Source organism: Columba livia, chromosome 1 (assembly GCF_036013475.1).
Source record: "Columba livia isolate bColLiv1 breed racing homer chromosome 1, bColLiv1.pat.W.v2, whole genome shotgun sequence".
Taxonomy (NCBI): domain Eukaryota; kingdom Metazoa; phylum Chordata; class Aves; order Columbiformes; family Columbidae; genus Columba; species Columba livia.
In genome coordinates this window covers 159959028-159985132 of record NC_088602.1, presented here as the reverse complement: position 1 = coordinate 159985132, position 26105 = coordinate 159959028, and the positions used below count along the sequence as shown (strand labels likewise).

The window sequence follows — 26105 nt, the reverse complement described above, 5'->3', positions numbered from 1 at the left end:
TAGCTTATTACAGTGTTCTAGAGTGGGGCTGTTTGCATTTTTATGCCGGTTTTCACCAGGTATTTCAGAAGCATTTATTATTGCTAGAAAAAATTTGTGACATTTTAGCTTGAGGAATTTTGGAGGAAATAAAGTAAAATAATAAGGAAAGTGTACCCTTCTAATTAAACTGTTCCTGTGGTTCAGAATTATATTTTTTCCTTTAAATCCTGATGTGGGAAAAAAAAATCAAGCAGTAATAAATATTAATCAGGTGAGGATGATCCTATTATTATCAATCGTTCACTCATTTTGTCAGTGTTCATGTGTTTGCTCTGATGATAAAGGTGCAGCAGGGAGGAAAAAAGTGCATTCAAAAATATCATCATCCAATAACTTCTATAAATAATATGGTAGTTTTCTAGAATTACTTAGCTAAACATCTGAGAATGACTTAGATAAATTTATGAGTTTCATATTTTTTTTAATGACTAACAGTTTAATTGAAACATTTTATATTGGTTAGTTTAATAAAGTATGAGCATGTTAATGAAATGATCATACAGTTACATTCAACAAAACTTTTCACTTACTAAACACAATCTAAATGTACAATATGCAACTTACAGAAAATCATCTCTTAAATTCCCATTGTACGTTCCACATAGTCCTAATGTTCTTCTCTTCCAGCCAACATCAACTTGAACATAGATCCTCTCTCCACCTTTAGCAAACAGTATCTTCAAACCAAAACTGGTTTTCAGTTGAACAAATAAAGAAGATATATTCTGAATTTCAATAGCTCCTGAACATAGCAAATGAAAAAGAAAAACAAGGTCACTGAAATCCAACTTACAGGTTGTATTGGTTTACTCTTTAAAAAAAACAGATTTTGAAAACTGAGAAATAAAATGAGAAACTATGCACAACCTCACCTGCAGCCAAATAACCTTGCCCGTTCTCCATCTGAACTTATGAGACTGCCCATTCTCCATCTGAACTTATGAGACTACATGTCTTTTTCATTAGCAACACAAATCATTAATTGCAACTGTCAACAATAAAAAATCTCTCACTTTTCGGTACCTGCAAGTTATCCAGAAACCACGGTTGCAACAGCATGTCATCCAGAAACCACAGTTGCAACAGCATGTCTCTGGCAATGAGAAGACAAGAAACAATTTGTTTCTTGTCTTCAGGGATAAGATTAATTAACAGAAGTCTGTAAAGTGTATTGCAGTCTTTAGATAGAAGGTTGCCTCTCACTACTATTGATACAACATCAGTAGAGCTCCTTCCTTAAACTGTATGTGAACTAAGGCTCTATGAAATTCCCAGCTTTCCTACCCAGCAAATCCATTATGCGAGGAAATTGAAATTTCACAGTCACAGCATTCATTTGCTACACATTTTTGGGCTACTTGCAGCTGCAGATCTACCTTCACAAGCAGCCTCTATGCATGCACACACACACTTAGGTGCACAAACTGAGAAGAGGCAGATAAAATGTTTATGCCAGCTTAAAAATATCCTTAGCTGATAAAACTTACTAGCTACACCCAATTATCATGTGACACCAAAATATTTTTCATATATTATATTTGTCTTAGGCTATGGAAAGACAACAAGTGAAATAGGGACTGTTTCAAAAGACATAAAATGAAATTATCAGTGAAATTATGAAGCAGAACTGTCAACATAATTGAAAGCATAACTTAGCTATGAAACTCATTGCCATAGGAAGCTGTTAATGTCAAAAGCAGAACTGTGACTGAACAAGTTCAATGAAGAAATGACACAGCTGCAAAGCTGCAACCACCAGCAGAGAACTCCCTAAATTGCTTTGCTGGAGGCTAGAAAAGGAAAAGGGAACTCCCACTTTACTCTTTTAGAATGGGATTAAATCCAGTAAGAATTTACTACTGATTACTGTAAGACAAAAAACTTAGCAATAACATTCCCACCCTTATTGCTTAATTTTATAACAGCCTTTTAAAGCTGATTTATTTTACTGTCTTTTACAAAAAGATTAAGTAATCTGCCTGAAATCACAATGTAAGTCAGAGCTGAAAGCAATGTAGATCCTGTAGAGCACGTATACTATATTCCATGCCATTTATTCCAGAAAGCTTTAATCAAGCTAGACCTCAACATCAGCATCAAGATGACTTCCAGCCTCTCTTCACTCCCTTTTTTTTCTTACCTCCTCCCCCCTAAACGTGAACAAATAAGTGGAATTTCTAGGCATTCTGCAAGATCAGGAATTTAAAGAAATGGGGGTATAATGAAGGATTCTGTTTCACAGGCTGAGAAAGTACATTTCTAGAACAATTACTGAGGTTATAAGGAGTAAGTGATTGTACATTTCATAAGTTATGCTTGAAGAAATTCCTTTTTTCATAGACAGATGTTATTGAAAGGCTTTGGAGCATATAAAAGAAAGAATGTGAACCCTGGTAAAATTGTATTCTGCACACTTCTTACCATTAAGGTTAAAAACTTGGTTAGGACCAGTTTGGACTTGACCAGATCTTGTGAGAGTTACTTGTTTGCTCACATCATCTTCAAGAACTAGTGTTATGGACTCAATGCAGGCGTGGTCAAAGTTCTAAGTAGAAACAAATTTCACCATCAGAAAAAGGCAAGGAAACTCATATTACCATGGAAAGCAAAAATAAACAAAAAAATAGTTGTATAGAAAGAAAATACCAGAACTGTCATCAGGTAAATCAGTTGTAAACTGTCACCCAAAAAATTAAAGAAAGCACCCAAAATTGTATGTAGAATGTAATAAATCATTGCATATGCTTATAAGAGCAATGAAAATGCATTTTAGCTGTTATGGCAGTCAAGCAGTAAGTAGACAGATGCTCCCATGTACTGATACAGGGTTCAGAAAGGCCACACTTGCATGGCCACCTGTCCTAGTTTTGTTAAAAAAACAAGTTTTTATTTTAGTGAATTTGCCTGTCAGCTAAAGCCTTCATATTAGCTGCATTTTCCTGGAGAACCAGATACATGTTTTGGTAAACCTAGCAATGGAATGCAAAGTTATTGATAAGCATGGATGGACATCTCACAAGAGGGGCAACAAGAAACAGGCGACCAAGAAACTGTCCAACTGTGTATAACATTCCATTCACGTAAATACTTCATATAAAAGTGGGAGATCACAAGGATCTCGTCCCTTTTTTTCCCTTCTGCTTATGGCCGACATTAGGAGAGGACCTTGCTAGTCGTCCCTGCAAACTGAGGCCTAGTGAGAGACTGAATCCAGCTCCGGTTGGCCGCGGAGTCCAATCCAGGACTTCGGGTGCCGGCTCTGCAGTTGCTGGGACTTTCAAGATTGGTTTTGTATATTTTGTATTATTTTCTCTATTCTTATTAGTAGCATTAGTAAAACATTTTTAATTTTTCCAACTCTCTTCTCTCTGTCCTTCTTTTCCTCCCAATCACCTGTCCTGAGTGGGAATGAGGGAGAGGGAGGGGCCGAAAGGGGAAGGAGGAGGGAAGAGGGAGGTTAACAATACATCTGCCAGGGTTTTATTGTCACCCCACAATCTAAACCCTCGACACCACCCTGGGTACTCCTCCTTGCTGGGTTAACCCAAGTTTGAGTGAGATTGACCCTGTCTATCTCAAGCTGGTGCAGCCAGAGCCCAAATGCAGCAACACAAGAGACAGAAACTCTTGTGCACATGAAGGTGCTTCTTGCCTTGAAAAATAGGCATGATCTCTGACTGCAGACCAAAAGAATAGAATTTCTTCAGAATTATACTACAATAGTTTATATCTGACTATCAGAAAATGGTGACTTACAAACTAACTCAAACCCACCATTTTAGAGTGCTATCCAGGTAGAATTTATGAATCTAAGTACAGGACAAAAGATGACACACAACCAGCTTAAACCAAGCATTTTATGTTCTGCAGGGTCCCTATATTTTCAACCAGAAACTTTCCAAGGTGCCTAGAACTGTGCTAAGGGTCATTTTCAGTAGCATCCTTGTCTCTCAGTAGTTACCTAACCAACCATTTCATGCTTGAGGCCACCTGAAATGCAGAAACAGGAGGCTCAACACCTATGCAGAAGAAGGAGGTGCTTACAAAAAAAACCCAAAACAAAACAAAACAGAGACAGCAGCTCCTCGTATAAGTTTTGAAGGGATGCGAGAGACAGTCCTGCAGTAGGGCAGCTTCAGAGCACCACTCCCTGCTGATGGGTTCAGGCGTTCCAGCCCTCAGCACATGGGTGGCTGTGAGTCATGGTCTCAAAGCCCCTTCTGAGAGCCTATGTTTTAACATCATTAAATCCGGCTCGCAGATAAGTACTTTTTATATAAGCACTTCTGTTCGTAAAGCCAGTTGTTGCATAACGGCCCAAATACTTTTAAACAAATGTGTGGTGGCTAACCTCTTCAATAGTTTTCTAAAGGCATTGTTCAGACAAATTAGTATGATATAACATATCAAATAAAAATCTAAAGCTAACAAAAAAAAAAAAAATTGTCTCTTGCCTAACTAGCAGTGTATTAAACCTGCTTAGTGCTGCCAGGAAGAGTTTTTCTAAAGCCTGTGACATACCATAACCAAAGACACATATACTCATTTAATGTTCATGAATGAGTAACTTTTTAGATTTTAATCTCTCTAAAGATGCAATCAGTTTCACAATAGGCACAATATGACACATAGCAATACAATTGCTTACAAAAAAACTGTAAAATCGTTTCAGTTTATGATCTTTTCTATAAATATAACCTGATAGTTTACATTAGAACAAGATTGCCTGAAATATCAACGGACACATTTGTTGTGACTGTTCAACAAAAATGTGACTTACCTGTCCACAAGGTGATTTCTGTAAAGTGATTGTGAATTTGTTTTTCCCGGTACCTTTTACCAAAATGTACTGGCAAATCCCAAGAAAGGTAAAATGGCGTCCATCAAATGTTGTAAAATGAGAGCTACCTGTGATGGAGCACTCAGCTTGAGAGAAAAAGGATAAACAAAAACGTTCACTTGCATAAGAATGTATTATTATTCTGTAAATGATGAAAGAGATAAATGAGAAACTCTGCTTATTTCTAAGCACGTAATTCAGGCTAACTTTAATCTATCTAGCTATTATAGCATTTGGAAACAAAATATTTTATATACAAATATTTCCACCAGATGCCATCTCAAATTGCACACACTGATGCACAGCATCTTTTGGTTTTAACTAGATGAGACGTCTTTGAGTCACAAGTTCTCAAAAATACAAGAGAGTTTTCTCTTTATTACAACTGAAGTTTCCTAGAATCATCTTCTTCATCAGATTTTGGCATGACACAGTGTGAAAGAGGACAAGCTACTTTCTTCTTCCCTCTGGGTACTCTGACACCACTTGTTAGCACAGGTATGACAAAGCTGCAGGTGCCTGTCCTCAGGACTCATTTTTATTTGTTTTTCAGTTCAGATCAGGAGAGCACTGTTTAAGCAAGTCTCCAGGGTATCCCCACTTACTACACTTTGATTCACACCATGAGGCAGCATCAGAGCACACAAACTAGATTCATTTGGGCTGCAACTAGTCATAATCAACACACACAAGACATGTGGAGTGGTTCTCGGTGTCAATTGTTTCACACTGCAGATCCGCTCTGTCAGGACTTGCTTAGTAACTGTTAAGCCTTATTACCTCATTCAGAGAGAGCTCCTTAATTTGTAAAAAATTCTCTCTTTCACAAGTTTCATAGTGTAATCTTGTCTAAGACATGGGACGAGGGAGTTTCACTACCTGACTACTGCATGTTCCTCTGAGTAACTCACTGCAGAGACATGTAATCTTTAAAGGTAATGATCATTATCTAAACATTAATTGCTGTTACAAGGGAGAAAATACAGCATACTGAGCATCAGAATGATATTTTTCTTATTATTTGCATTACAATTGCACCTAGAAGTGCAAGATCCTTATACCTGGCCTAGGTACTGCAATAGAAATAGAAATAAACTGCCTGCCCCGAAGAACACAGGGCATAAACAGGAGATAGAAAACAAGATGTGGATGTAACATGCTGAGTTAGAGAAGCAAATGGGAAAAGGTAAGATAAGTAGGGTCAGGTAGTTAAGAGCTTCACCCCAGCTGACCCACTGCCACTCTCAACATCCATCTCCTTAATCTTCCTTCTTAAATGAGCGTCCCAAGCCCTTAGATCATATTTGGTTCTGTTGCCTTCTGAAAAGTGTATTCCTTATGTTCGCTGAGGAAATAAAAGAATAATGAAACACAGATACCTGGGCAATCATGTTCAGTGCAGTTCCAAATGCCACCAATACAAATACTAAAAAGAAAAATCAGAAAGCAGAAATTCAGTGTTCTGATCTTTAGCAAAAAAAAAAAAAAAAAGCAGGTTAGAGCTAATCAATATGTCTCGAATTCACCCTTTCCATGCAACAGCCTACATGTTTTAGTGGTACACAGGGTCCATACTGTAAAACATATAGACTAACTAGACTTTTAAATGTGACTGTGATGTTACACTAACTACGGGCAGCAGTCACAGAGAGAGGAAACACATACGTGAGGCTTTCACATACCAGTTGCTACATTCTTGTTCAATTTTCGAGCCTACAGGGAAAGCAGTTCCATGATAAACACAAGGACAATTCGACACAGAGATACAAGTTCCATTTTCCATAATGAGACCTATTGGGAGGGAAGTTAATAAATGAGATAAAAACCAAGTTAATGAACTCCGGATCACTGCTCTTGCTCCATCTGACTCAAACATTCAAATCTGTCAGAAGGTGATCTCACCAGTCTTAACGGGGGACCAGCAAAAAGAGTTACCCAGGGATTGCAGAGAGTTATGAACAGTGAAGCTCTCTCAAAGCAGCTGCCACTCTGAATAGTTGCTTTATGAAGAATGTCTGCTTTAAGCACGTAAAACTGTTCAGACTCAAAAATTAAAAGATTCTGAGATCACATAATCTCTAGTCCTTCTAGAACAGGACTGTTCATAATCCAATCCCCTTTTTATATTGAGTATAGGTCACAGGAAGTTTGTTTTCTTGTACAAAGCATAAGACATATCCTGTTTAAACAAAACCTCAGTATATTTTGGAATAATTCAAATAAAGTGGATTAAATCAGTTCAATATCTTCTTGTAGCAAGCATTAGTGACGGCTCCAGGTTTTAACTGATATTTCATTCTGAGTCACCTGTTTATCCTAGAGAAATGTTTAGAATACAATAAAAGGAAGAATCACAGTGAGAATAACAACAGCTAGAGCAGAATTTATAATATTCATATTTTCAGGCTTTAACTTTAAACACAGTATATTTAGATAACTTTATTATGATGCTAGATAATAGCTTTGCACATATTTTTTTCACATAAAATTGGCAGCACTTACCATCTGGACAGTAACAGCCATCTAAACAGTGTAGATTGCTGCCAAGACAATCTTTTTCAAAAGTGCAGGTTGGTGGACAACAACTGATACAGTCACGATGTACGAAGCTGTCTTCACACTTCTCAGCTAGAAAAAAATACATGGCACGTTGAACATTAGGGCAATTTCTCTTTCCATATTGCACAACCCCTCTCTATCAAATAAACAGTTGTTCAGTGCTTCTGGTATGGGTATTTATTCGAATAAGGTACAATGGATTGTTTGGAGAGGTTTTAACTGATGAACTGTGGTGAATCTCTCAGCAGTATTTAAATGTCTTTACCAAATTCTTACATCACCTCTCCAAAAAAAGTTATCATTTCAATGACAGGGAAACATGTGCTTATATCTCAGCTAGTTCAGAGTCTCATGTGTGAGACTGAAATGCAATTGGTGGGTGGTGGTCATAACTAGAAGGAGCTGGATTAACTGTATAAATTCTGTTATAGGGCCTGTAGAGGCTGAAAGGTTATTTGGGAAGAGAGGCAACATCAGATCTCCACAGAATTTTGTTCTTCATCCTAGAATATGATTAGCACCCATGATGTTTCAAGCAATTTGCAGAACCATTAATTTTGTGTGGATCTAGATCATATCAAATTTGAATTAAAATATTCCTCAAACAAGTCATGGACTTAATTTTTCCCCAGCAATAGTGGAGCTAGCTGATCTATTAATACTTCAGTAGCAGGTTTGAGTCCTATACTGACAAATGTTGTCCAGATGGAATTATTTGAAATGAATAGATGGGGTATCTCAAAGGTCACATAGTATGCTTTATTAAAGTCTTACTACAAGCAGGAAAGTCATCCCTCCAGTCTCGCACTGGGGATCCAGCATGAGAGCACGCTCTCGCGTACTCTGTCACCGCCCTGCAGTACGTTTCATCATCATCCACTCTGAAATGATAAAACAAGAGAGTAATCAAGGACCTCAAATCCCAACTACAAATCTCTGCCATGGGACACTGCACAGGGTACACGTAGCTGACTCCACTCAGTCATAATGACACACAGGGAAAATACTATGAAAAGGAATGAGCTATACTGAGCACACTGTTGTGGTTTTATCATTTGATCTCATAAAAAGTTATTTCATTTTAACATCACTGCACTGAACAAAATCACTAATTAAAAAAAAAAAAAAAAAAAGATAAATGCTGGGTATGGTGAAAGAGAAACATGACCTCGTCTTGAAGACAACAGTCAACTCAATAGTCTTAAGATCCATGTCTCAGGCCCTCTCCCTCCTGCATGATGTGGAAACTCTGACCTACTCTGAAAAAAGACATTCTGGTCCAAGTAATAAGTTCAAGTTTCCAATTGTCCGTCAGTCCTTGAACTTGGGCAAGAAGAATCCTCTTGGTGGACTCCTGACCTTGTGCTGGAGTACTTGGCGCCAGAAGCATTATCCACTGAGTACTGCAGACAGGCTCAGGGATTTACAGCGTGACCTTGGGCAAAGGCATTATCTCTGCCTTAGTCTGTACAGAAGAAGCTGTACACTGCACTTCTGCCAGGATCAAGTTAAGAGACATTCATCAGTGTCTAGGTAAGCTCAAATTTTATTCAGATCTAAGTCACATAAGGTGAGATACCACCAACCTTTTGTTGCTGTGAAAGTCCAGCAACTCCCACCATTCACTATGGAGGACGTGACGCCAAAAGGAAAACACGACATTGCTATTATAAGCATGACTGTGACAGATCAGCTGAGTTTGTCTTTCAGTACACAATGTCGTGCTTCCAAAATTAATGATCTTAAGAATATATTTGTATTCTGCTTTCAACACATCTGTTATCAAATCAAACACCACTACCACTCTTTGTTACAGTGATCAGAGTCTCTCTAGCTCTCCTTATCTAATCAAATTAAATGGGTTTTAATAGAAAGAATACTTGGCATATATTATGGCCCCACAAAAAAACTTTGTAAACTGACACTAAGCCAGAAGAAGAGAGGTCTCTTTTATAAGAAAAATAAGCCTAAACTAATGAGGTTCTGAGACACAGAAACTTCCTTCAAGGTTTTTAACATTCACACAATTCACATCAATACACATATGCATGTTGACAAAAATCAAATCCACCTTAACACCATTGACAATTATTCAATATCATATTTGAAAACTTGTTTGTCATTACTCTTCTTGTGCTAAGAAACAGTCACAATGAATTCCCACATTCCTCCAGAATCATTGATATTTCCCACTAGGATAATTTCCTTGTATTTTTGATTCAGGACATCCAGATACAGTTTTCAGGGGTTTTTGTGGTTAGCATCTCCTCTTTTGACATTAATAATTCTCTATGGATTTCTCTTCCATGTATTTGTCTAATACTTCCTTGAATCTATGTAAACCTTTAGCAATCCAAATATCCCATGGCAGGCTGGTTCTGTGATCTTTGTTTCCACACTAAATCACTCACTGAGAAGTTGCATCTCCTTCAGTTTGAACTTGGTTCCTCCTAACTTCCCTCAATTCTGATCAGTTCTGGCCTCAAACAAACGAGTGAGCATTCATTTCATGCATCAAAAATAAATACACAAGAACTCCAGTCTTACCTGCAAAGATCATTCATACAGCTAGAAATATAAGAATACGGATCTATGCTTTCATGACAGCTGAGAAAAGGAAACTGTAGGAAGATTTGGCACTTGAAGAATATGTCCTGCACATTAAGGAGAGTCAGTAAAGGACAGTTAGCAAATATTTTCTGAACAAGCATAATTCTTTTTTAGCTTTGTTTCCCTAATCTAAGGTCCTTTTAATCCCCATTAAAATGTGAGAATCTCACAGTCTCAATTTATTGTTATGTCTCCTTTATTCCTCTTCCTAAAATCTGTCCATTCTGCCTAGGTTGGCTTGCTTGCATGCAGCTTCTAAAACAGCTAGAATGAAAGAGTGTGAAATTACCACAAAAAAGGTATTTTGTGCTAATGCAGGAGCTGAGCATTTTACTTCTGCAGTATTTCACACTTTTCAAAGTAATGAGGTGTAAGATGCCAGGACTGGAAACTGAACCCAAGTTTAATGCAGCAATGAAGAGTTCTTCCAAGCAGACCTGTGACACTTGGCACACCCTATCTGAGCCTTTATACTTTTAAGCTAAACATCTGAAGATCTTCAGACATTCTCTAGCAACAGTCCTGACCTGAATCTTCTGGTTTTGAGAGCCTCAATGCATTTAAGGCTTTTTTCAATACAGTGTATATTGCTATATTCTTGTACCATCGCTAGGCAGTGAAGATTAAGAAAATATATACATACATAATATATATATTACATTATTAATTTACCTCAGTGGATTCTGCATCGCCTGAGCAAGGACTGGAAAAATCTGAAGCAGTAGGTACACAAGCTACGTCATCTGAGGTTTGCACAGCCCAGCTATTTGCAAATTCAGCAATGTCTTCTGTGTATTCACCTACTGCATGAAAACATTGAAAGAGCATCCAGGGGAAAAAAAAATAGTCAATATAAACACAAAACACAGCTTAGAAATTTCTGATAGTTTTTCGATGTGTTCATTACCTCAGAGATATGTTTGGAGTGCGGGTGGTGTGGAAAAATGTAATTTTTATTTTTAAATTTCAGATAGTATTTTATAGTGCATTTAAATGGAAATATAAGCACAACAAAAAAAAAAAAGCCGAGGTGTTGATTGGGTACAATCACTGAAAATTTTATAAAAAATATACAAATAAGGACGAGCATAAAGCATTCAATACTTAAGAAAAAAACGCATTTTTTTAAAACAGTTTAAGGCTCTCGTCACATTTCACAAAGGTTAGCACTGTTACCTCCCTCATTTTCCCTTGCAGCAGAAAAGCCCTATGGCAAACACATCACTACATGACCAGCTATCCTCACAGCATGAGCATGGGAGCATTAATGAGTGAGATGCATGACTGGAAGTCATGGCAACCAGCTGAGGAAGATACACGAACACACAAGAAGGTTGGCAGTAAAGAAACAGACCCCAAATTTCCATATTTTTGCAGCAGGAACTAAACATTACATTTTCTCTATGTTCTTAAGTATGTTAAAAAAGGCACATTACCTCCACGTTGAATAACCTTACAGTAACTGGTATCTATGCCAGCGCTATCTGTTTCTATACATGGTTGGGAGACAGAGTATTGAAATGAAATCAGCTACAGCTTTTTTCACAGAGTTGTACTATCCAAAACTTAATCTAACTTCTTCCAGTACAAGATGTACAAAGTTTGACATTGCAATGTGGAAAGCCCCAAAGAACACTAATCAGATATTTGTATTTGGATCTCCACAAACAAACAAAGACAAGATCCTAACCACCAGTATATTTTACTTAAGAGCAAGGGAGAGTTAGACGTTCCTCCCTCTCCGACAGAATAGTTCTTTGTGCAGAAAACCCTTCTCAAACATAAAAAGATGTGTTTTGGTCTAGAGGTAAACCTATTGACATAACTCTGTTTCTGCAAAAACATTAAAGTTGCTTTATTTATATTTCAACATGCCATGAAAAAAAAATTCTAAGTCCTTAAAAAATGCCACAAAATAAAACCATTGTCCTTGAAACTGTTCTATACACAGGTACAGCCTTGTATATTAAAACAATGCAAAGGTGCCATTAAAGATGAAGATAAAGAAACAGAAAAGGAGTTTGGTTTTAAACCGCGATTCAAAATGGGGTATTAAGTGCCTCTCAGCAACCTATTTGTTTGGAGCATTGCAAATAGAGAGCATTCAAACTCTGGAAAACTCAAGATAGATGTAAGTGCTTACCTTGCACTACTGGGAGAAGTAGTTTAGCTGGGGAAGATAAATCATCATCCCAGACTATTTATAACATTTGGAAAGACTTAGGAAAAAAAGTTGCAGCTTAGAAGTTATTCTAATTAGCAGTTTATTCTTGTGAAGATATGAGAAACTTGTGCTTAGAATTTGCATATATTCAAGGCATCATGTTATACAACTGGTTCAAGGTAAAAAATAATTCATAATGCTCTTGATTGTACACTACAATAATACTCTAATGTCTGAAGAATTTCTGAAGAAACATGCTAGAAGAAATTACAATGGTGAAGAAATGCAGCTCTGGAAATGAAGAAAGCTAAGAGTTTGAAGTCTTTATAACAGATAAAACATTTAAAGATACTGAAATTAAGATTTTTTAGAGATCATGTGAATTCATTATTTCCTCCAAACTCCATTTTTCTCCATTATACGTATTACCAGTTTTAACTACTTATTATACATATTACATACCGGTGTGCAGAAGTTAATGCATGAAACAGGGAATTTAACTCCTCTTATGGCAGAAGAGGTATGAGAAATTTATAATGGGCAGATTTTTAAAGACTACGCAAAGATACGTACATTGTGTGTTCCTTCACTTCAAAAGTCAAAAAGCTTCACTATCAACCATTAAAAAATGAGGAAAAACAAAGGAGGGAAGCAAGTTACAGTGAGATAATTTTTGTGACTTAATAATATACAAGGCCACGGGACTGGATTATCTCAGCAATTAATGGTAACAGTAAAACAGTCCTATCTTTGTTTTTATCGGAGACAGAGAAAAATATTCCTTATATTCTCAAGCTTGTTCTTTTAATTTTTTTTTTCCACATTAGTTGTAAGTATGACAAAAATCCCTGTTGAATATTCCCTACATAGACTACAGAATATTCTACCAGTTTGGCAAGTCGTCTCTGCTCCAGGCACAGCATTGGACAACTCTTCATCCTACAGGGTAGTTGGAGGCACGTAATATACCAAAACAACAAAGAGATACAAGGAACTCCCTGGCAACAGCCTTGAAATGTATATATTTCAACTAGTATTTTTATGATGCTCATATAAACAAATGACTTAAGATGGTGCTTTTTTCAAATATTAATAATTTGGCTCCTCTCCTTCTCCCTCAATCCTTAAACATAGAGAAAACCACAAGCATTTTTTTGTTTATTTATTATTTGAAGGCATTTTCATTAGCTAAGATAAATGTACCCCAAGTGCTTTGTTCATCAAGAAAAGGCTTAAACATACATATAAATATTTGCTTGAAAAGGGACCTTTTCCCTTATCCTCTTTAATGATGAGCTAGAGCAGATATTCCATTTTCTACCGAAATAAATGAAACTGCCTTTTTACTGTATTCTATATAAAGTGAACACAGAAAGTTTTCACACAAGGTAAATGTGTATTTCTAAGCTATTTACTTACTATTTTGCAGTATCAGGTCATCATATTTATTGCCATTAAAATTTCCACAGAGGCCACAAGGTTTCCCCATATGTTCTTCTGTCAGCTTAATATAAATACCAGAGTTTCCATCCCAAGCAAGAGAAAAACCAAAGGTTGTCTTCACCAGAATATAGTCAGCCAGTCTCTCGAGGAAAGCATTTCCAATTGTTTGAGGCAACGTTAACCTGGAAAAATAAACAGTCCGCTTCAAAGATCTCATAAGAAACGAGGTTAGTGCTATAAAAATATCACTCAAACATCACCTTCTAACTCACAAAGCCCTTTTTTCCAGGTGTGTACAGTTGATTCCACTCAATTATTTGTAATTTTTTTACTATATTTTCTTCTGTTTACTTCTCTACATGAACCATCAAAACGAAATGTTTTTCTGCTGTATACACCTATCAGTTGTACCAATTATAAGCCTGAAAGAATAATGAATCTCAATTTTCAAAGCCCAGCATGAGCACATTGAGGAATATGTGACTTCATGAGTATGCTGCATTGCAGGAGGAGCTATGTGACACTGTGACCACCAGCAGCCCTTTGGGCACAGGGTCCTCATTGGGTTAGATGTCTGCAAATGGAGGAATTTACAGTACAGAAAATAGCATTGACCAAAATATCTTCCTCCTGGTGCCAGAGAATGCTGGACAATAATATTGCAGCATGGATCTAAACCTAATCTTCCAAAGTTGCTTCTGTTGGGATGAACAGTATCACTGTAGCTGTCAGCCTCAGATGGTAACGACTACAACCTCAAAAGGGATGGCAAGAACACCTTAACAACTCTTTGAAATTTTCTGTGCTTTATCAACCAGTAAAACATGCAGACTTTATTGATACAAAGTAGGGACAGGTGACTGTTGGGTTACACCTGAGGTGAACACAAGGTTCCTGTGGGGAGTTGTGGCAGTTGCACAACCCCTCTGATATCTGGAGCCTTCAAAAGGGCAGCTGACAGCTCTTTTGGCACCTTTTGTGCCCCATTGTGCCTGTCCCCACCTAGGGTGGCACCAAGGCGCTGACAGTCACATCCTCCCCTGCCCCGGGGCAAGGTGACTTCACCTCTGCCAGCTGATGGGGCAGGAGGGCTGGGACCCTTGGTCAATTGAAAGGGTCCTTAACAAGACCCTGGATCAATTGACGGGGTCGTTAACAGAGGAGGTGCCCAGGGTAGCTGCAAAGCTTCTGGACTATGTTCCAATGCCCACAGCCAGATCTGACCAGGCTATAAAACAGGGTCCCCACTGAAGACCCACTTTGAGTGGTTTTCTTGGAGCAGCAGATCTATGAACTGGAGCCCTCCCCTTAGACTGGGATGCCATCTAAGGAGCCTTCCCAGGATTGAGTGCACCTCACCTCCTCATTTGGTTGAGTGGCTATTTACTGAATATATCCTTGAATGAGCCCTTGCCTAACCCAGGCAACGGTAAGTCCTTCCCTAACCTAGCTAAGTGATTATTTCTTGTGGATAGCCTGTAGTCAGAGGGCTCTGGTTTTGTTTCTTGTGAGTGAAATGCATGCACGCTGTGGATTCTCATTATTCTTACGTTGTTGTGCCCCAATAATCTCCCCAGCTGATATCTGAACCTGTATTTTTTGTTGTCGGAGAGCTAACTAATTGTATACACCCTGCTTCTAGTCAGTTTATTTGTTACACTTTTCCGGCTAGAGCAAAGTCTGTTTTGGAACTTGTTGTCTGTGTAAAACTGACTTTGGGGTGCCTCTGTGAAAGGAGTGTATGCTATCCTCACTCAGGTTTTACAACAGCACCATTACATCTACTCACACTAGAATTCTATCAGCCCCAATACAAAATAGTGAGAGATAAATAAATAAATATACATATCAAATTATCTTCTATGGCTGGTGTAAAAAGCATCATTTTTCTGAGCTCTGTGCTATCTTTTTGTAGTAAAATGTTAAAACCCACCCTTAGAACACTTACCTGATTCCTTCTTTTCTTACTTCATGTCCTGAAATAGTTATCTCTTCTTGGTTTGAAAAAAATAAGCTGATGTACCTCTGACAATCATATACTGAACCATAACAGTGAGGACTGTTATGAACCTTAGAGGGGAAAAATATACACACAATAAGAATAAATGTTTGTTCTCAATAATTTCATGCAATTTTTCACAAATTCATATCTTATATTTTATATTTCTATGCACCCATTACTGAAAGAGCTTTGCAAAAAAAATACTTAGAATATGAAAATAATAGTTACAAAATATCCAAAACTGGAAGTTCATGCTACCCAATACTACTAAGAAATACAAAGAAGACGAACTGTTTAATAGCACAAAGCATCACAAGACAGTGGTTTAAAGACTGGATTAAATACTCAGCTATTTTACATAGATGAACTTCAGAGACACTGTAGTGAGCTGTCTTATAACTGCCAATGTAGGACCTTGTTATTTACACTGAGGAGACACCCCTATTGCTCTGTTTCTAGAGGGCTAATCTATAAGAGGCAACAACAAACCAATAAAAAACCTCAGCATAATACCCACATTCGCCGCACCAGCTGCAACTGGTACCAGCTGAACTACAACACACCTTCCTGAGCCACTCAGGATTTGTTGAGATTTTGGAGTGCTCCCACAGATTACTGCAGATATGTAACTTATGTGGATCTGTTAAAACCTATTTCACACTGACTTTCCAGCCCTGCTAATGAAGAAGGGAAGGCTTTCCTAAAGTCTGCCTCTGCCTGTTATGTGGATATAGTATAGTGAGCCATGGTATTGGTTTGAATCGCATATCAGCTTCCCCAGTGTGAACACAGCAATAGAAATACAGGTTTCAGTCAGCCAGAGAGATTTGCAAAACTGTGTGTCTCACATATTGTCAATGTATGACATCCATGACCGCCCACTACTAGAGATCACAGATGCGTGCTTCCAGAAGTGAAAACCATGCAGCTTCTATCACAGCATGTCTACAGTGTTAGGGCAGTCAAGTAAATCTTGCACAAAATATGTGCAATCAGACCCTGAAACAGGCATGATAAGCCAGTACTCTTCCTTTTAATAGTCTGGCAAAAAGGAGGCTACCCCTAAAGTCAGAGTTTCTTTGCATTCCTGGCGTTTGGCATGGCAGAGCACAACTTCCGCAGGAAGGTCCTTGTCCCCAGAGACCACAGAGCTTTCGTTGGCCAGGGTGTGATCTCACAACTTGGAAACTGTGGGTTCAGATTTACACTGACTGATGACAGGGATACAGCTCTCCAACTTTCTGTATATATGCTCTGATCGATTAACTACTACACAGTTTTGAAATACACACATAATCTAAGTGAGTTTTAAGCACATACCTACACCAAGGGCTTCAGCAAAACTTCAACAGCCTTCCTTCAAAAAGAAGCTGTGGGATGCCTTAAACTACAGTGCTTCACAAGCTGATTTTAGACAAAGCCTCTGATTTTAGGGAACATGTTGTGAATCTTAGATACCTCTCATTATCTAAATTAAAATGTAGACATAGTTTATGTAACTCAAATATGACACCTATGACTGTGCATCAGCTTACTCTGAGAAGGATGGGAGTGCATTGCCAGTTTACTTGACAGTCCTGTGAAGCTCAGTAGATTAGTAACTGGGAAACACTTAGCCAACATAGTAATGAAGTCTGTAAAAGTAACCAGAGCTATCATTTTTGTAGAAAAGCTCTGCTGGTAAACACATACAGTGCTAACACATACTCAAATTAATCTTCCTAAACTAACAATCCTGAAAGTAAAAAACAGTTACGGTTTCTTTGAGTAAAATAAACCAAAACAGGAAAAGCATTAGAGTTTTGGGGGTTTTGTATAAAGAAAATAATAATTAAAGACATCATAAATGTTACTGGTGTTGACAGATGATTTCTATGTAAACCTGGCCCAAGAAATAAACACAGTCAAGGAAAACCAAAATAATTCTTTTGGTTTTTTTCTCCTCTGGAGAGGTGGATTATTAAAGCCAGAAGGGCCATAATGTGAGGACTTGGCAAGGTTCTTGGCTCTCCATTGTCCAACCTGCAGTGACTGCAGTGCTTCAACATTACTTATTACTTTTCTGAGTATTTTCAGTTTTTAACAAAACATGACATTTGCTCCAGCAACTGAATGGTAGTTTCTCTGTTTCCAGAGCAACTGGGATCCACTGAAATATTGATTCTAGGTTTTAATACAATCTTGGGCTTTGCTACAGCATTTTCTGAAAAATCCTGAAATATCATAGCAGCATAAAGAATCAAAATAAAATTGTGGAAGGCAGATGTAACAGCATCTGTCTATAACCTGAGTGAATAGAAACGGCAGTCTTAATGGCAGATTTATCTTCAGTAGGGACTGTTACCTGGGGGGAGATGAGATCACGTATTTGTAAACAAACTAGTCCTTGGAGTAGAAATCAGAGTCTAAGTCTGCCCTTGTCCCTGTGAGCACTGTGACCACCAGGGCTCAGAAGCAGGATCCCTCTTGTCCCCTCTCCCCTGTTCAATCAGCACTGAATCCCACCCATTGTTTAGAAAGTAACATAATGAGCTTGTATCCTCTCCCCACAGTAACCAAGAGCCTGACAAATAAGGCGTCTTCCTTCAGAGATGGTATAGGTTTGAACTCTCCCTGACCCAAAGTCATTTAACCATGGACACTCAGCAATTTGAGGAAATCACTAAAAAGAGTGCTTTCCATACATAGGTCAAGACAAAGGCTTCTGAGCTGTTAATCTTCTCTGCATGACGTAGAGGTAATCCGAAATTAGAACACAAATCTCCAGAGAGGACAGGGTTTTCCACAGGCCAGGAAAGCAGCTCCCCATAGCATCCCGATAGATGTGAATGGGGGTCCTGTATGCTTCAGTGCCAAGCTATCAGGCAGGTGACAGCTCTTTGTGCCTTACTCTGCAACTCTTTTTTTTTCTTTCTTTCTTTTTAATTTTTTTTACAAACTAACAGCTAAAGTTTACTGAAGTTTCTGAAGTCTGCTTTAAGAACCACTTTTGCTCCCAGAAAGAAGAGATGAGAAATCCTTATTAGGATAAGGGGAGTAAGAAATACTATTTTTAATATACTGACTGCTGATTATAATTTCATCAGTGTTTTGAGTTACTGCACATAGGCGTAGACATTTTCCAGCAGCATAGTTTTATATTTAAGTAAGCAATACAGCAGTTTGATCCATTTATTGTGTGCATAGTTATTTTACTTGTGATGAAAAATAAGTCCTGTAATTCAGGAATATTCAGTGTGTTATTTTTAGCATATGCTCATATACTTACCCAAACAGTGTACTGGGGTTCTGGAGTGCTGCAGTCTTTTGCAAAAATGTAGGAGCAGTTTCCTGGGAAGTAGTAGTAGATGCCATCAAATGTTTCAAAATGATACTGTCCCCATGATTTGCAAATCCCATCTCGGTCTTTACCAGAGTTAGGTACTGGAAAGAACAAGCACGGTAATAAAAAATTGACAGGCGTCTACAAAATAAAGAGCTCAAAAGCAAAACAAGAACTTAGAAAGGAAATACACCACAAGGACAAAATATAACCTAATTTCTTCAACTTTCTATAAAGTCAGTACATTTTTTTAAACTGTTGGCTGCAGTTTTAGTCATGTGCAGTCATCATTTTTAATTTGCTTCAGTGGATACATTGTAATTACAAGTACAGGTAAGGGATCTACTGCAGATTCTGGAGGACAATACTTGTTGAGCCCTGCACACAGCAGATTCCAGAAACCAGTGCATTGCAATTGTTGGTAGTTTTATTTGCAATAAGTCACTCTTTGTTAGAAAACTGCAGTGACTTTTTTGTTCAGCTAACTATAAAAAAAGCTGGCTGGCTACTGATGGACTAGACAGTGATCTATTTGTTACAGTACCTATGTATCATTACAACCCAAGTGCTAAAACGTAGGTGTTCCTGATGTTGCTCTACATATAACCCCAACATATCTAATTTTAATCTTTTTAGCTACTTGTGGAATGATAATCCTACTACAGAGAAATCACAAATGTGCTGTTAACAGTAGTGTTTTAAAAACCTGACCCTTAAACCTCACTTGAAGCTGAAGATGGAATCTTTGGGCCCAACACCTACCAATTTGGCACCTGCTTCCTTGAGCCTGAAACAGCTGACAGTCACAATCACCTGCCTCTGTGCAGGCTGCTCCATTAAGGCACTCCTGAGGACATGGACCTGTAAGCAAGCACAGTAGCCTCTTAGTACATACTATATTTTGCAAACAAGCTCAGAGACCAACATTAAATCAGTTTATTGTTAAAATATAAGCAGCTATATTAGCTAAGAAAATTAACCAACAACAATCTCCAGATTTTAACATTTACTCAATTTTATCCTTTGGTTAATCCTTGGTTAAAAGAGAAGGAAGGTTCCCTCTCATTTGGTTTGAGACTTGTAAACTAACAAAGGAGCAAAAGGTCAGCCTCCTCCCAGCAAACAAAAGGTCAAGTTCCCATGCAAAGAAACCAAATCCCAATCCTGCTGATCTTGAAATACATAGGACACAGATTATTCTAATTGACTAAATTAAGCACAATTTATACTTATGTTCAGCTCCTCCCTCCTCAGCATTACAGCAAAGGGTACATTCAGCTTATAAACAGTCCAGAATATATAATTTACAGAATCAAAAGCAGCTATAAATAAACTTCCCCTCATGCTAAAAAAAAAAAAAAAAAAAAAAAAAAAAAAAAGTTAAAAAGGTTATAAAAAGGTTATTTCTGCTTAAGAGGTGACTGAAGTCAGAGACTTAAGATTCCATGGGAATGGCTTGTTTTATGTTATAGTTAGTAATTGTTTCCAAAAGCAGTTTCATTAAAGGGTTTTATGGTCTGGAAGCTAGGACCTCACTGTAATCTCTGTAATCTACTAACCACTTGATGAGGTGGTTCTAAATCATAATTCCCCCAAAAGAAAGGTAGTCACAAAGTAAAATTCATCATGTTTTGCAGATAGTTTCTTTCTTTCTTGGGGGAGGATTAAAACCCTAGGTACTAATGCTTACAATCTTGCTGATGAAGATCCAAAAAGCCTTGCAAAAAGCAGGAAGTAAATTAAATAAACAGGCCCTTCAACTCCCATTGAAGCTATGGTAAAGCTGCTAGTGACATCAAATGGGAAAAAAAAAAATGTGACTTTCACAGTAAAGCACACACAGAAGTTACCACTAATTCAGAACATCAGCCTTCACCGGGAAAACTCCTTTCCCTGCTTAGTTTTGAATTTTTCCCACTTAAGAATTGCTTCCAAATATACACAAATGCTCCAAAAATACAGACGAGGCAGAAAATACTGTTTATGAAATAGCAGCAATGTGGAAAACTTGTCTGTTGTTGTTAGACTTGTGAGCTGTGAAGTTACGTATATCCATTTACATGGAAAACCACAACAGAAAACACATACCAAGACATACGTATTTTCCAAGAACACAAAAGTTCAGTTGCATACAATGAACTTTTCTGCAAAACAACTTCTGTAGCTTGGACATGCTTTACAGGTCTGTACAATGCCTAAAACCTTCCAGGAGCACCCGCATGCTCATTGCCTTAGCACCACTGTCCCTTCACATAACCAGATACACACCTCTCTGACATACTTACTCTGCCAAGACCACAAAAAATGGCAGAAAAGAAACATTGTAATGGAACTAAACTTTTTTAAAAAATCCAAGATTTGCCTTAGCTAGCTGTTCAAATTCGGTTGTAAGGCTATGTTGAAAGTACAATTTTAATGGGAATTTTCTATGACTTAGCACAGACAAAACGAGATAATGAGGTAGGCCAGAGGTTTGTAGGGTCGTAATGAGGAGGGCTTCCACAGCCCGTGGTGACATAGGAGGGCTGACAGGAAAGCAGGAGCCTCTCTCATCCCATGGGTGCGAGGAACACAGCACTGACCTCTTGGAAGACTCCGTGTCAAGGCTCCATGAAGGTGCGACCGAGAGGCACCTTGAATCTGTCAGAGAAATGTAAAAGCAAAATCAGAGTGTTTGTGCTTTACAAGTGAGATGATAGAAGCCTGAGGCCTCACAGCCTAACATTGGGTTGGGACTTTTAACACAAAAGGGTAATCTATGGCTCGGCCAGCACACGGCACAGCTACAGGTGCTGCAGGAGGAATTGGCAGCCTGGGCCATTTGGGGAAGGCAATGCCTGCAGCAACTGTGGGGAGGGAAAGCACAGCTTTTGGGGGGGTGGAGAAGGACACAGCTGTGCTGTGGGATCACTACATGCCTTACAGTCCCAGTAAAACAGCAGGGATCCATTGGAAGGAAGAGTGAGAGGATGGAGAGCACTTGTGCTGTTTTCACTTTGGTCAAATACCAATAGGTGGTAAGCCTGGAGATCTGATATCCCTCCGTTTCCCCTTTTCCCCTAACTCATGCTCTGTGCTACACCCCAGTCATCCTGCTGTGCATGGATGGATTTAATGTCCCCCTTGACATCCTTCAGAATTGCATTTCAGTTCATCCCAAATGAAAAAGGAAACAGATCTGCCTGATGTGCTTCCTGTCTTGTTTGGGAACCGGGGAGCATCAGACTATAAGGAAGCCCTGAATCTGACCCAGCAATCCACTACTGGAGTTTGTCACGTCACATCATCCCTTCCAAGAGCTGATCCCATTCCAGGCTGAAAGTGGTCTGGGGTTTTTGCCCCCACTAGTCTGATTGGAAAGTTCACCAGAGTGAAGTGCTGGGTAGTTAGATATTTCCCTCTCACATTTATTCATGACCAGTTTCAATCCTTTTGTTTTATAAAGCTTGGCCCTTTTGCTTATTTAAGCTCTTCCTCCCTGTGGTTTATTCCCTCTCTGAGGTACTATGAGAAAATAGTTACCCTTCTATGCTCCCCACAGACGTATACATCAGCCTTCAGCTGTACAGCTAAGCAAAACAAATTGTTCAAGTCTTTGCTTGTAAGCTAATTTCTTTCTTCCCTCCTGCCACCAGCCAGGAGTCTGAGCTAATGGATCTTGAAGTGAACAGCACTGTGCAAGGAACGGGCTGGGTTGAGTCTCACTAATGCCTCATATAGCAACATAAATGCTTCCCTTTTCCAACTGGAAATACCATGTGGGGTGCATCAAAGTTGCACAATCTGTCTAAAATCAACCTGAAATGGACTTCACCAAGCCACCACCTGTAAGCCCTCTACACAAAAATTATTCCTGGTCTCCCTGGTCTGTCGTTAGCTGGAGAGGATCCTTTCCCTCCCTGCACAACAAGACCTTTTTCCATTTCTCCTGCTAGTTACTCTGAGCCAAGTCTCCTCAGGAATGCAGCTTTCGGCCTTTGCATTATTTCGGGAGGTGGAGCACCCTCCTGGGACACCATCAGGCCCCAGGGCCCATTTCTCTCAGAGGCTTGATTCTCCTTAGCCACACCAGCTGCCCTCTGCCTCGATCAGGAGGCACAGAGATCTCAAAGGGACTCAGAGAAAATCTTCCATGGTTTAGCTGCAGGCCCCCTGCAAGGCCATGAGGAGGCACTGCCTTGGGCTTCACACCTGCCCCCATCAAATGGGGTTATAACCCTTGTTTGGACTCCGAAACCTGAAATGTATATCAGCAGTGGAATGAGATTCCACCATTTGTTATTTAGTTTCAATGCAACATGGCTGGACACAGCGTTGAGGCAGCAGTGGGCTGGGGCAATGGAGGGAGCGCTGCTGTCAGCGCCACCATGGTGCCTCTCACCAACCACTGACAGCTTTCTGGGGCTCTCTGTTCACCTTCACAAAAGATGGAAGCGTCACGGTTTTATTTCCCACTTGGCTCATCAGGGTGGGTCACCCACCGGGCGCCTTGCTGAGAGCGAATGAGGGGGTGAGGCCATGGGCTCAGGTGGGGGCGAGCAGACAGGGAATGGCCGCTCCTCCTCCCTGTCCTCCTGCCCTTCTCCCCACAAAGGCTCCTTTGTAAGGACAGCAAAGGCCCAGAGGAGAAAAAGGGGGGAGGATTTCCCCTCCCTCCCGCTTTTGGAGATAAAACCTACCTCGGCTGTTACAAGATCTCTTTTCTGTCGACTTGCATTAAACCCGTTTCTGGAAGAAAACAAAAAGGATTTTGTATAATCAAAGGTCCTTGGAGCAACCTGAATAAGCAGGTCCTCAAAGAGAAGTGTTTCTCTCTGATTACCATCACTTTATCAAAGAGGTCTTTCTTGGGTTAACATTTTAAAAGGTGATTTTTTTTTTTCTTCTTTTATTTTTTAATTTTCGTGGTCTCAGTTTTCAGAATTGGGAAGCACTCTGAACTCTGCTCGGACAGGGAGGTACCTGGTGCTTGTGGGCGAGACACAAACAGGCAAAATAGGCTTACACAACAGGATACAAAATTGTAAAGCATCTTCATATTTACTTAACTCTGGGTGTGAGTGGCTGCGAGTTCCCCCCAGTATTGTTTGAATATACCCTGATGTTACTTTTAATAGCAAGAGATGTATCTCCAGCTGTAGCTGACTTAAATTTGTGACTAAGTTTAGAAAGCAGGGCATCAAACTATAAAACATACCTAGTTTTATCAACAGTCCAAGATGGTATATCATTTGACATGCAGGTGTGTTCGCTAGATGTATATTGGAGATCATTAGATATCTGAAGCTACGTCCAACTGGATGCTTCCATTGAAGTTGTTGGCAGAGTTCCCATTTAATTCAATGGGATCAGGAACATTCCCTAGTTTGGGTTTTGTTTGGATTTCAGCTTCTACATGAAAACTCGTATTGAAAATGTTTATTTTAAGGCCGTATAGCACTTTTCTGTGCTCCAAAAAGCAGCTAGGATTTTATCATGCAATTAAAACTGTAGCAGGGTACTCATTTAATGTATTTTTCCAGTAATGAAATCATGATCTCATCCTGGTTTCGTTCCATTGTTGCTTTAAGCTTTCTCGAGACTATAGAAGTGTCGTTTTTCATATAGATCTCCATTTTTCAAACAGAGGACCAGTGTCCTTTATGTAAATTCTTTGAGAAGAGTTGTAAACACTCTGAAAGTGTGTTTTACATCCAACGTACATGTGCATGACATTCTACATGTCAAATTCAAGGCTATACTTCATGTTCTAGCTTGCACTGCGTCACACTTACTCATTTTTGTTCTGTTTGTAGGACTTGACAAATAAGGAATAAAAACTTACCTTGAAGTTCTTCTCAAAAGAGAAAGCTTGCAATAAGATCCTGTAGATTAAAAAGTCATCAAGTTAAATGTTTTTTCTACAGCCTCACTCTGCACTTGGCAAACAGCAGTTTGTCAAGTTTAAAACAACACTATTGAATTTTGGTTTTGAATGACCCTAAATTTTCCAGAGCACCTTTACACAAACTTTTTCTGTTCCCAAGGAAAGTAGCACTACATGTTTTCCTTCCTGAGAGTTTGATTCTGTCAAGTACTCATCACCCGCAAGAGAATTCATAGTTCTTCCAAGGCTCAGACTAAAACTAGTAAAATACAAGAGATGCTTAGGGCTTCCCAGAATCAAACCTCTACTGTGGTTACCTATAATAATTTTCTGAATGTTACTTGGAATTGTAATCCATTTAAAACACTCTAGACACCACACTTCAAAAAAGCACAACCAACCAAACAAAAAAACACCACTCCTTTTTCATATTGCCTTAGAAATCTTTGCAGTTGTTGCAAGAAAACTGTCCATAAGGTCCCTTTGCATTAAATAGAAAATAGGGTCATTTGCATAACCAGAAGAGCAATTATTTACCTTAGCATTCTAAAAATGCTTAAACAGACTACAGGTGCAGTCTGATCAAACCAAATCACAGCTCATTAAAAATCATTATCTGCTATTCACCTGACAGTAATGGCAAGAAAGCCAGGAAACTCAAACTTCATTCCTAAATAATTATTTCATAACATAAATTAAAGACATAAAAATGTATTGAAAAAAAAAACCTAAACACCTCTATTTTAGTTTCTATGCTTTCAAAGAGAATAGTAATATATATTTCTTAAACCTGCATTAAAAAATACTTTTATTTATAAAATCCAGCAAGGGTAAAAAAAATTGCTTTATAATGCCAGAAAAAGAAGTAGCCATATTATTAAAGTATCTAGAAAAATATTTGTTAAAGTTTGTATTACTGCAAAGAAGAATTGAAGGTCTTACCTTGTAGAGAGTACAGCAGTGAATGAAGCAAGAATATACTCCACGGTATCATTAAATTGAGCTTTCCCACAATGTTCATTTCAGTATAACTTAGTAAGAGGAAATTTATCCAAATTAATGCATTTGATTACGATGGCATCTTACAACTATTTATTTCTACAGTGTGTATAAATCCTTTAAAAGTCAGATAGCCAGATGCTTTATTTAAAATAATGCAATGCAGAAAAGGAAAAGGAAAGGAGACATGAAGCCTTGTAGCTACATGCAGCTTCAGGAACTTTGCAAGCGTTGCGGACAACCGACTGGCTGGGTGTC

General features: G+C 38.6%; 1 protein-coding gene across 3 annotated transcripts in view; it reads right to left on the bottom strand.

Moving 5' to 3' along the window:
* OTOGL (otogelin like) overlaps positions 1-26105 on the bottom strand; it is a 91511-nt gene extending 65406 nt beyond the window's left edge. For all 3 annotated transcript variants that reach the window (XM_021279862.2, XM_065041371.1, XM_065041362.1), the window contains exons 1-17: positions 25791-26105; positions 24807-24846; positions 23662-23710; positions 21565-21622; positions 19745-19843; positions 18929-19083; positions 15607-15728; positions 13635-13840; positions 10724-10854; positions 9989-10095; positions 8216-8322; positions 7385-7510; positions 6565-6673; positions 6262-6308; positions 4823-4968; positions 2464-2587; positions 607-784 (exon numbers count right to left, since the gene is read on the bottom strand). In XM_021279862.2, coding sequence (XP_021135537.2) covers positions 607-784; positions 2464-2587; positions 4823-4968; positions 6262-6308; positions 6565-6673; positions 7385-7510; positions 8216-8322; positions 9989-10095; positions 10724-10854; positions 13635-13840; positions 15607-15728; positions 18929-19083; positions 19745-19843; positions 21565-21622; positions 23662-23710; positions 24807-24846; positions 25791-25869 — 1883 coding nt within the window. In that variant the 5' untranslated portion in view covers positions 25870-26105. The remainder of the gene's footprint in view (positions 1-606; positions 785-2463; positions 2588-4822; positions 4969-6261; positions 6309-6564; positions 6674-7384; positions 7511-8215; positions 8323-9988; positions 10096-10723; positions 10855-13634; positions 13841-15606; positions 15729-18928; positions 19084-19744; positions 19844-21564; positions 21623-23661; positions 23711-24806; positions 24847-25790) is intronic.